This window comes from Centropristis striata, chromosome 8, assembly GCF_030273125.1.
Source record: "Centropristis striata isolate RG_2023a ecotype Rhode Island chromosome 8, C.striata_1.0, whole genome shotgun sequence".
NCBI lineage: Eukaryota > Metazoa > Chordata > Actinopteri > Perciformes > Serranidae > Centropristis > Centropristis striata.
The window spans coordinates 20,712,740-20,725,589 of NC_081524.1; the positions used below are offsets into that span (position 1 = coordinate 20,712,740).

Below are 12,850 nucleotides of genomic sequence, written 5' to 3' on the forward strand. Positions count from 1 at the left end.
TGAAAACAACAGTTTTATTCATGAAATGAGTTACAACATTAATCAAAAATACAGTAAAGGGTAGAAATAATCATTTTAACCTACAAATCTCCAACTTTACCTCTAGATACTCAACCAGCCTGAGGAAGGATCATTATAATGCTTCTCAAATCAGCACAAAACTGTTTTCAGCTGTGCTAACATAATGCTCAGGTGTTTTAATGATCAATGAGCCTTTCAACACTATAAACTTGGATTAACACAATGTGCCACTGGAACACAGGACAATATATTATAAATTTTCCATAAGACAATCAGCCGTTTCCAGCTTTAATAGTCATTTACCACATCAACAATGTCTACACTGTCTGTTATTTTAATTTTAATTAGCTTTTCTTTCAAAAATAAGGACATTTCTAGGTGACCCCAAAATTTTGAGCAGTAGTGTATATTCCACTGGTGGTGGCACTAAATGAAAAGTCATGCCCGTTTCAAATGTTATCAACCAAAAATGGCAGTTATCAGTTATTATCAGCCTCATATATAGAATCAGCCTCATGCATTAGAAGGAGCCTGCTCCACCTACTATATGTGCAAAACGTTGTTATCACTCTATTTAATGGCCGTTGTTTTTAGAAAAAAGAAATAACATGGTTAGATTTTGGATAAATGAAACAGCGTGGCTAGTTTAAGTAAAAAAGATCATCGTTTCATGTTGAGATACATACCTTATGCTATTCACACGCATCGGGACACTAACATGATAATAAAATTACATATAAAGGTACTTTTTATTTCACATGGCTCATCCTGTGTGTCAGGAGCTGTCCAACATCTCAACCTGACTCTATTTTCAGACACTTTGGCTCCTCATACTTTCCTCCTTCATTCCTGTAAAAACTACTACGCCAACTAGATGTTGGCTCCTCACAATAAACATCAATATATCCGCCCAATTAATATGCTGTCTGACCCATAGGATAAGGCTGGTAGCCGCTGATAATGCCTATTCAATCGAAGGGAATGACAAAAATAATTTTAGTTTCATCCTCTGGGGAACATGAATGTCTGCAAAAAGTTTCATGTCAATTAGGCCTGTCACGATAATTACTATATAGACTTATTGTTAGATATATAAAAATGGACACAATAGTTTGTTTTTTTTGACTCAATATATTGTCATTTACATGTGTGACTTTTTGTGCTTTTTTGTGTTGTGTTTAAAGTAATGCTGCACATGTTTGACAGGTAGTATGATTTGCCAAAAAAAACAAACAAACTATTTCCCAAGCAGCCTTTTCTACCTTTCTTTTTTTTTTTTTTTTTAAAGATTATTATAATTTATTTTCAATGTTGACATTTCTCTTATTGGGTTTTTCAGTCTGCAGTTACTGCTGGATTAATAGCAACAGACAACCGTAAAGCAGTCAGAAATGTATGAGTTCTTATGTATGAATTCAAAGCTACCTTGAACTGCAAACGTGAGCTCCTTGGGGTCCAGCACTGGGGTCCTCTTGTCTTGGCTCTTTTTCCCCCCCTTGCGGTTACCTCTCCTCTTCTTGCTCTCGCCCCAAAGGTTGGAGCCGCCGTGCATGCTGGGAATGTTGAGAATGGCGATGCCTTCTAAGGAGATGCTGCTAAGGTCCAGAGTCACACCATCACACTTTTAGAAATAAATGAGAAACAGAGGGAATAAACAACATTTAGGTTTACTTTGCTTATTGGGCACACACAGATTAAGGTACTAAGCAGTTTAAGGACCGCACAGTGTCTTTATCTAAAATGTGCTGAGTAAAATCTCAGAATTATATAATCCTATCTAAACCAACTGTTAACCTGATTAATAACCATATGTAAGATGCAAATATGCATGCCAAAACTAATTAGGACAGCACTAATTTGTTTTTTTGCAACTTATTTTGTTGTATTAGCCTGAACCTGTCAGTCTTTGCTTGAATACGAATCTGTCTCTCTTTCTGGCTCAACCTAAGCCTGAACCTTTCCTTTTGAGCTGAACCTGAGTCCTGCTCTCACCATAATGTGATAAGGCTGAAAAGAGGCCAGTAATACTCTAAATAGTGGCTTTTTAAACCAGTATAGATCTTCATACCTCCCCCAGTAGTGTAGCTACTTATCGAGCACTAATTAATGAAGACCTCTGCACTGTGTGGAAAGCTCTGAGAAGGGAGAAGATGAATTGTATAGACGCCATCTTCATTATCACTCAATATCACACACAGCAGGGTCGTGTAGGGCTAATTACCTGTGTGTTGAACTGATGTTCAGTGAGAGGCGGGTGGGGAGGTGCACAGATAGCCTTCACACATCAACACTTTGTCTGGGTTCATTTGAAACTAGTACCAATTTGTGCCATTTATAGAACAAGGGTTGACCAGGGATGCTATAATTCTTACCCTAGTATTTCTCTTCTGTTTATCAAATATTTCTATTTAAACAGAGAATGTTTGAATGCTTAGGATTCACACAGAGGAGTTTATGAAAGAAAAGCTGTGAAAAATCTTTAGTTTCTTTTCTGTTTTTCCTTCTCTATAGGGCTCAAAAAGCAGAAAATATGTGGTTTGATTTACCTCAACCTCCAGAAAGTCATGGAGCTTCTTACATGTGGCCGAAAAGGTCTCCGAAGTGCCAAACTCAAAGTACCACAGCTTATTCTTTGTTCTGAAAGAAACAAGACAACAGGAACTGCAAAGGGACCGAGAAAAGAGGAAACATTGAGGAGTGTTTTTCCCCCACATCAAAATCTGAAGCGTGTACAGTCATAGCATCTCTTCTTCTTCTCCTCTCTGTCTCCAGCCTCTCATATACTGAGCTTATGAAAAAGATTCAGGATCTTTTTTATACTACACAGGAAATACACCTCTAATGTTTACCGCTGACCAAAATCACATAGCCATTAATCTCCAAGGAATGCATAATGTGGCTCATTAATCACATATTGAAGCATAATGATGAATTTTCTCAGTTAAGGAGGCATCTGAGGGGGCACATGGGGTGGCCGGTGGGTACCCATGCTCAACATTAAGGCCCAGTAAGGGGTGTAAGAGGGTAATCTAACTGCCCCTGCAATTAACAGAGGACTGAGGTGCTGCTCCCCGGGCTTCCTACAGCACACACTCCCATTGCGAAAGCTGATGATCAATGACCTTGCAGGGGTGAGTCACCATCTGTCCGCTGCCACGCTACATTATATTCACAAATAAAATGTATAAATAATAAATTGTATTACCCTTTTTATTATATTTTTAGTGAGGTTACAAAGTTGTTTGTGCAAACAGACATTTAACAGTGCAATCCAGACCTTAGAAACAGAAAATAAATCATGTGGAATTAAAGGGGAAAATAACATCTGAAAAAAAAATATTTGAGGGTAACAGATTTCTTTCAACATATTGTTTTCTAACAATCAGGATTGAGCACAATTCATCAATTTAGCTTCAAACATGAAAGGGAACATGGTTTGAAAAGATTTATAATTGGTCACCTTCGCAGGTTAAGGCCACTGGGGGTAGTTATTGATTGGATTTTGCACTTTAAAAAAGGATACACAGAGAGACTGCTTCCCTCGTTTAAATGGCATTGTTATCAACTGGCCTACAAAATAAATACAAAAAAATTACAGAGAATGGTTTGATTTATCGAGAGAAAGAAGTAAAGGCTTTCTCCCTGCTACCGAAACAAAGAGGTGGCCACAAACATCAAGTAAAAAAGGCTACTCGTCTGTTACACAAGCTTAGGGATGTGGACAGTGTGAACTTAAGCAAATCACATGTGGAAAGTGCTGACAGAGGCTGCAAAGTTCAGAACTTTGGCATTAATAACGTATAGACAAATGAGCAATTGGTAGAGCCGTATAAAGGGGACATGAGTGTGAAGCTTGTCCAGAATGTGATGCAACAGGAAAGGGGTCATTAAGACAATAAAAAAAAAGCAATTTGTATGTGCTCGGCAAGTCTAATAAGTCAAAGTCATTTTGGGCAGATAGTGCTGCAAGAGGAAGGCGCATAAAGTGTCCTTATAGAGCAATTTTTAAGGGAAATTTCACTTTATGTGGAGCAGGACTCCACTCTGATTCATTTAGAAGTAATCTGCCTGTTGAACATTGAAAGAACAACATTTAAAACCAGTGGTGGAAGAAGAATTCAGATCCCTTTCTTAAGTAAAAGTACTACAACCACCCTGTGAAATTACTCCACTAAAAGTCCTGCATTGAAAACTTACTGAAGTAAAAGTACAAAAGTATCAGCATCAAAAGTAAAAGTACTCGTTATGCAGAATGGATTCATTCAGATTGTTTTAAATATTCCAGATATATTATTAGATTATTTGTATTGATGCACTTATGTAAGTGCTTTAATTTTGTAGATAGAGCTCATTTTAACTACTTAATATACTGTTATGAGGTTTAATTAAAAATAAAATAGTAAAAAGTATAATTTTTGCCTCTAAATCTCTAAATGAAGTGGAGTAGCAGTATAAAGTTACATAAAATGGAAATAGTACAGGTCTTCCAAAATTGTACTTAAGTACAGTACTTGAGTAAATGTACTTAGTTACTTTCCACCACTGTTTAAAACATATGGTAGGTGATACCGATATAATAAGCCTGAAAACACTGTTTTCTGAGCACAGTGGAAAAGATCCTGTGTATTATTTCCACAAGACTTTGTTTATTGCAGATACTGAGCTCTGCAAGAAGTGAAAACTAACTTTTCCCCACTCACCCCCGGTCTGAGGTGGATTACTCAATGGAAAATGTTTTCTCTCCATTTTCTTATGATTGACATCCAAAAGCCTTTTTAGAGCCTTATGGCATTCTTTTTAAGTTATCACATAACTGAGATGTATTTTCTGTCAATAAATCACTGAATTTCATACATTTCTTTTTCTTGGAAATTCTGAATAATACTAATGCTGTTCCATCTTCCTGTGTTCCTTCAGTGAAACCACGGTGCAGACCTTTTTTTATTTTCTTGTTTCGGCAGGGAGAGGTGCAACTGAATCCAGGAGACTAGCAATGGGCTGTGTTTAACTGTGCTTGGCCTGTGGTCCTGACTCCTGCACCAGTGACTTAAAACCGATGTGGCGAGCGGTGAATACATCAGCATCAACATTACAAGGACAGGCCAGTGTCGCCTCAAATTTAATAGAAAAGTGATCTGACACCTGACAGGAGAGACAGTCAGAGAAGTCCAGGATGCTTCCACTGAAAGAGAGTGAAACCAAGAAGGGCCAGCGAGGCTTTTACTTACAGAATCAAAGGTCACCAACAATTAAAATCTAATCAGAATCAAGCCGTCCCACGTCACAGATCAGGGATTTACTCTGCACCATCTGCCAACGAGGCTATACTAGTGCTATCACTAACTGGACTGTGAGTAAGCCTGTGTCTGAGACTGTCTGCAGGGCATGTGACACCTAAAGGCACCTACACACCATACTGATTACCCCACACAACCCTCTGTCTGAAAGTCTTAAAGTTGTTGCACATTGCATTTTGCACATATTAGAAGACATTTTTAAGAATCCTGGTCATGTCTGTCTGTTCTCCAAATGACCAAAACACACAGAAGTGATCCAACTAGCAGTGAAAAAACAAGGAAGAAGGAGAAAAGAATAGCCATGCTTGCTGATATTTTCCTCTCCCTCTTCTGCTCTTATTGGCTTTTAGTTTGTCACTGCTGTCATTGTCAGTCAAAGCTATTTTCACACTACAGTATTTTGGGATCCTTGCAGACAAGTCCTGATCATTAACCTTCTGGATATCTCTAAGTGCACCCTTGATGCATCAGTGCATATCTCACATGGCAAGCAAACAAAATGACATATTTTTGTAGGCCAATGCGGAAGTACCATCTCCATGGGGCTTGTTGAGAATGGCCTATGGGATTTTTGCATTGGACTTTGGATCATTGCAGGAAAATAAGCACTGTGGCAAACACACGTTTCTGATGCTGACTCGTTTTATTCAGCTAACCACTTTTATAATGTTTGAATGCAGCCGGGGCTACACGGTGGTGTAGTGGTTAGCACTCTTGGCTCACAGCTAGAGGAAGCCGGAGTACCCGGTGAGAACCCTCGCTGGTTCGCCTCCCGCCTGCGTCTCTTCTGTCTTCTGTGTGTTCTCCCCGTGTCAGCGTGGGTTCTCACCAGGTACTCCGGCTTCCTCCCACAGTCCAAAAACTGTAGGTTTAATTGGTGACTCTAAATTGCCCGTAGGAGTGAATGAGAGCGTGATTGTCTGTCTCTATGTGTCAGCCCTGTGATAGTCTGGTGACCTGCCCCCAATCTCACCCAGTGTCCAGCCCCCTGCGACTTGAGTGCAGATAAGCGGTTAAAGATAATGACTGTGAATGAATTAATGTAGCCGACATGAAAAAAAAGCTAATGTTATGCTATAGGGAAAAACACCACGGTCACATGACTTGAACGTCACTACCGTTAGCTTCAGACGGCGTCTGACAAGCTAACCAGCAGTTTTGTCAAGCTAGCGAAACCATAGCCTAATAAACTGTTTATTAACCTAAACTACGAGTTTGCAAGAGCACTGAAAAACACGACTCAAGGCTGTGAGGCAGAATAGTGAGAGAGTTCCCGTCTGTTTCTTGCCTAATGACGTTTGATGTCCCCGACAGCCACTATAGTCTCATTTAGCCACACAGTACACATAAAAACTTCAAAATTCACAAGTGGGGGTATTTACTAACGTATTTTATGTTGTACAACAAAACCCAAATATCGCTTAAGCTTCAGTTAACCACAGACCTTATTTCAGGCATCTAACCACTAAGGCAGGGCGCTAACATGCTAACTTATGTCCTGGTTTTAAGAACTCGTGGTAGAGGACGGGTGCAGTTTTTCACCAATGAACTGTATATTTCTTTATGTGGATGCGATTTTGAGTATGAAAATCATGTGAAAACTATAAATATTAAACAGAGAAAGTTAAAGGATGAATATGAAAATTATCTCAATGTGTCTTCACACAGCAATCGTAGCTAAGCTAACAGGACGACAACAGAGGCTATGCCAAAAGCTAGCATCAATTTGATAAGAAAAAGAAAAAGAAAGACCAATATGATATGATATGGATGGATAGTAGAGATGTATATAAAGAAATTAAAACAGAAAAAAGAGTAGACACAAGTTGATGTCACAGAAATCACAATGTGCGTCACGGGAAGCAGCATCCCACACATTGAAAAAAGCCTTTAAATCTTTCCAAGAAACAACTGACAACAACACACAATTCATCACAAAGCTTCAGGGACAGAAACAGTGCTGACACGCAGAACTGAACACAGTAAAAAATGGGCTTCTCTTAGCTGGAGTCAAAGCGCTACAAGAGGAACGTATTAGTATAAGAAGAGTAACAATCACTGAATTATTGATTTCCTCATTAGGACTTTTGTCAGGACCATTTAGCCACTTTATAAATGAGCTTTCATTAGGGTACTTGCAAGGTAGCTCAACTCACGGTTGATTTATAATGTGCAACATGGTCAATAGAAGAGGGATGGGAGCAGAGGGAGGTGGGAAGAGGCAGCGGGGAGACGGGGCCACGCTGAGAGACTTTCCACGACAACACATCCCTACATCTCCCCCAGCATCCTCCTCCTCCTCCTCATCAGCATCATAATCATCATCATCACTCTGCAAGCTCAGTAGTCAAACACATGGACACAGGCCTGAGCAATTTTGCAAACAAACAAATGAAGGTGTCTACTTTGAAAAGCATATTCAAAACTAGTGGTTAGTCATTGATGGAGAGAATGAAGCCACATGCAACACAGGGGAATGTCCTGGATGCCCAGACTCTTTGTTAATGCTGCGTTGAAGCTGCTTTTGGTATGGTACTAAACACAAAGCAAGTTCAAAAGGTAAAAAGTCAATGGAAATACATGGATTCTCTCTAGCTGCCACACACTGATGTGAATATTAAACTGTAAGTTGAAACTATTTCAAAGAAAAAAATCGCCATATCCCAACTACAGCTACATGTACACAACTACACAGAGAGAAGATAAAGGAAAAACTGGAGGAGTGTAACATAAAGAACTGAAATTTGTGGTGGATTCTTACTACTACTCCCTCCCAAACCTGCTGCAACCTCCAACTGGCTCAGTTTTCCTTCTCTTTTGGAAAATTTGAACAAAATAATTTATATTTGAGGCATTACCTTGAATCTAAATGCTGTTGTACTGATGTAATTCAGATGTCTGAATAATCCAAACAGTTTCCTTATAATCAGCAAAGTTAGTTCCCAACTGAGAAAAATCATGACTTAAATGTTGGGTTGATGAGAAGAAACTTTGTATCTATTCATGTATTGCATATCATTTTTGCTCGCATGTAATTTGTAATATGGTTAAACGTAGGTTGTAACCATCAGTTGCTGTTCATGTTGATCAGGGGTGAGCAATTCATTTTCCCAAGAGGCCACATGAGATATTACAAAGGGCCAATACTTTGAACTGCTCAATATTGACTTCATGGCTTTATGAAATGCAGTAAATTATCTGTTTTTGAGCTGCTACAGGTAATGATGAGACTATGTTAAAGTGGAGTAAGTATATAGCAGCAAATATATCAATAAAAACTAGTAAAAACTCCAATCACTATCTCACTTTTCCATTTATTTTAAACACAACATACATTCAAACCACAAAAACAATATAGAGCATATATATTTTGCAGTAAACCAGCAATTTATTAGTGTTTTTGATCTTTTTTCTTATTTAGTGATAAAGGTCCGGTATGTCTTGGGCTTGAATGTCGTGATTAAAAGTCTACATTCTGTGTCAGCTTTTCTATTGTTTTTACTGTGAGATGCCATTTTGGTAGTTTAAGTCAGTGTTTTTTGTGGAAGGCATTTCTGTGCGTACGTAAATCACCATCAAAATAAAAGCATAGTGGTGTAATGAATTCTAATTTTCAACGGGTCATCTGATGCCCAGGTCTGATGTAGAGTGACCTAGATTAGGTAGAAGTTTTTTTTATCACACGCAACAGATCTTCTTTGTAGCTTCCATGTTGTTTCCACATTACGACTTAAAGCTCATGAACAAACTAAAGTCGGACTTCCCAGCGTCCAACTAAACTGCACATGGTCCAGTTAAATTGTGGGTAATGTAGTCAGCAGGCTCTGACAAGAAAAAAGTCTTGAAAAAGAAAAAAGAAAAAAGATATTTCTGGTTCTGCTGCATCAATTTAAATGATTTCTTCGAGGGGAAAAACGTTTTCTCCAAGTTGCTTTATCCTACAGATGTTACATGGACAGTTGCTGTGAACTACTTGAAAGAATGAATTATTGTCCATTCAAAAGATCTTTAGTTGCAGCATGGCTTCTGTACAGTAACACCCTAAACAGAGACCTTGCAGGAAACTAAAGACACACTGTAAGGACAGATACAGTAAGAGACAACATTTGAGCATCCTGTCGATTTCCACCACTTAACCTAACAAGCGCACCATGGCAACAAATCACCTCATGTCCCTGTTCATTAGGTAATTAGGAGCATCTCATTGGCTGGATGGGATTGTCGTTCGTTATCTGCCGACTGATGCTGAACGCTGAACTCCTGACAGACTGACTGCGAGGAGCGTCTTCAGCTGTGGCCAGCTTGTGCTACGATTAATAGGAAGTCCATTCGAGTAAGATGAGACTTTTAAGGTAGATAAGGAGGTCTTTAGTTTATGGTAAGTGCAATAAACTTGAATATAAAGTGCCCATTTCTTTGGCTGACTCTAAGCTCCTGCATCCTTCCAGGTTCGTCTCCATCACTGTATTCCCCGTGGGAGCGATTTGTGTTTTTATGTAGCAGGTTTCCGATTCTGTGAGAAAGCCGCAAGGCCACAGCTGTGATTTCACCTGCAGTGTATCAATGCAAAGTGTACTGCAATAATAACTTTAGCGGTGTGCGTGTGAGATCAGCTGTAGTAGTCACAGCTGGCGTACCAGGAGAAAACAGTGGCTCAGGTTTCCAGAGGTATTTGCACAAACAAATCATAAAACAAAACTGAAAGAAGAGGACATAAACAAACTGTGTGGCCGAGGAAAAAACAACAATCGAAAGAAGTCTGGTGAGCTGTGCAACAGACATGTAGCTCAAACTGCCCTGAATCCCAACAATACGCCATGTTCATCAACCCTGCGCTGGTTGGTCACCGTATTAAAGGATGTCAGAGGCGATAAGCTTCAGTGTAGCGCCGCTGTCCCGAGGCCACAGCACCTTTAGATGCACTTTCTGCTGGCCACACTGAACGCAGAGCCACACAGCACATTGATTTTCTTCCCCTCTGACACTTAATCTAACCCACGATGATCTACGACCTTATTTTCACACTAATTTCTTCTTGATCAGAGGTGATAAATATCGCATTGACATAACCAACTCTTTGTGCATTGCATCAATGCACTGTTTTGTTTAACATGACACCGCCTGGAGCGCTCCGACTCCGACTGGCAGCTTGAGAAATGACCCGAGTTGCATCGTCTTGCCTTCAGATGTGCAGCGAGCAGTTTGAAAAATGTATTTCTTTCAGTTGCACTGCGATGATTCCAAGGTGGGGATTTTTTTTCTTTTAACCAAAACTATTGATACTCCTCGTACTGGTGTAACACATTCAAGATCTTTAGGAACAAATACAAAAACTGCACTGCTAAATTGTCACAGAAGTGAAATGATGAGCTTGAAAATATTTTCTTTTACACGTATTTTAGTTTTGCAAACAGCTGCAGTGTCTCTTTGGCAGCTGTGACAGTTGTAGACAATTAATATGACTTTCTATGAAAAAAAACAAGATAATGTTCCAAAGTTTATGCATAATTATACCAACTGCCATAAGGTTTTATAATGCACAAAAATAACTTTGCACTTATGTCTGTCTTGAAGCTGCCGTGACACTGTCTATATATATATATATATATATATATATATATATATATATATATATATATATATATAATATAGATAGTCCAATGTGACAATGCCGAGCAGGACCACAGCTCCACACCCTGTGAAAGAGAGAGCAAAGAAAAGTGCGAGTACTTGCTTTTTAGAGTTTTTGTTGTTGTATGTTCAGTTCATTTTTATCTTCAGTAAAGAAATTAGTTTAGTTAATAGCATTATAATATAAAATATAATAGCAGTCCAATGTGACTAACCAGATTAATCCAGGTTTTTAGTATATTTTTATTGCAACATGGCAAACAAAGTACCAGTAGGTACAGTAGATTCTCAGAAAACCAACAAGACCCAGCATCCGTGATATGCACGCTCTTAAGCCTGTGTAATTGGACAATAAGTTGAAAGGGGTGTGTTAAAAAATATAGCAGTGTGGCATTCAATCAGTGAGGTCATCAATTTTGTGAAATAACAGGTGTGAATCAGGTGGCCTCTATTTAAGGATGAAGCCAGCACTTGTTCAGAAGAACAGCGTACTTTGATTAAAAAGTTGATTGGAGAGGTGAAGAGGTGCAACAATTATAGGCTGTTCAGCTAAAATGATCTCCAACGCTTTAAAATGGAGAGCAAAACCAGAGACACATGGCAGAAAACGGAAGACAACCATCAAAATGGATAGAAGAACAAGCAGAATGGCAAAGGCTCAGCCAATGATCAGCTCCAGGATGATCAAAGACAGTCTGGAGTTACCTGGAAGTGCTGCGACAGCTTGAAGATGTTTGCGTGAAGCTAATCTATTTACAAGAATCTCCCGCAAAGAGAAATGGAGGAACATTTTGTGGACTGATGAGAGTAAAATTGTTCTTTTTGGGTCCAAGGGCCGCAGACAGTTTGTGAGACGAGCCCCAAACTCTGAATTCAAGCCACAGTACACAGTGAAAACAGTGAAGCACCATGATATGGGCATGTTCCCCTACTATGGTGTTCAGCCTATTTATCCCATACCAGGGATCATGGATCAGTTTACATATGTCAAAATACTTGAAGAGGTCATGTTGCCTTATGCTGAAGAGGACATGCCCTTGAAATGGGTGTTTCACCAAGACAATGACCCCAAACACACTAGTAAACCAGCAAAATCTTGGTTCCAAACCAACAACATTGATGTTATGGAGTGGACCTTAATCCAATTGAGAACTTGTGGGGTGACTAGCTGTTTCTGAAGCAAAACCAAGAAATGTAAATTAATTGTGGAATGTTGTTAAAGAATCTTGGAGTGGAATAACAGCTGAAAGGTGCCACAAGTTGGTTGACTCCATGCCACACAGATGTGAAGCAGTTATAAAAAAAACTGTGGTCATACAACTAAATATTAATTTAGTGATTCACAGGATTGCTAAATCTAGAAATCCTAGAAACAAAAAAAGTTTGTACAAAATAGTTTTGAGTTTGTGAAGTCAACGGCAGACACTGCTATTTTTTTTAACACACCCCTTTCAACTTATTGCCCAATTGCACAGCCTTAAGAGCTGCATATCACCAATGCTGGGTCTTGTTGGTTTTCTGAAAATCTACTGCACCTACTCGTACCTTGTTTGCTATGTAGCAATAAAAAATATACTAAAAACCTGGATTAATCTGGTTAGTCACATTGGACTGCTATTATTTTGAACACTACTATATATATATATATATATATATATATATATATATATATATATACTCTAAAAAAGACACTGTGGTTTAACTAAACTAATTTCTTTACTGATGAGAAAAATGAACTGAACATACAACAAAAAGTCTAAAAAGCAAGTACTCGCACTTTTCTTTGCTCTCTCTTTCACAGGGTGTGGAGCTGTGGTCCTGCTCGGCATCACTTCTTCTGGTCTCACTGCCGTGGATCTGGTTCGGCCCCAGATGGGAACGCTCCTCTCCTGGTCCACTCT

At 39.0% G+C, this 12,850-nt stretch overlaps 1 protein-coding gene across 1 annotated transcript in view; it reads right to left on the reverse strand.

Annotated features, from left to right (window-relative positions):
- Nucleotides 1-12,850, reverse strand: part of dgkb (diacylglycerol kinase, beta) — a 104,747-nt gene that overhangs the window by 12,191 nt on the left and 79,706 nt on the right. Inside the window, exons 24-25 of the mRNA XM_059338836.1 lie at nucleotides 2,568-2,658; nucleotides 1,447-1,642 (exon numbers count right to left, since the gene is read on the reverse strand). Of these exons, the coding sequence (XP_059194819.1) occupies nucleotides 1,447-1,642; nucleotides 2,568-2,658 (287 nt within the window). The remainder of the gene's footprint in view (nucleotides 1-1,446; nucleotides 1,643-2,567; nucleotides 2,659-12,850) is intronic.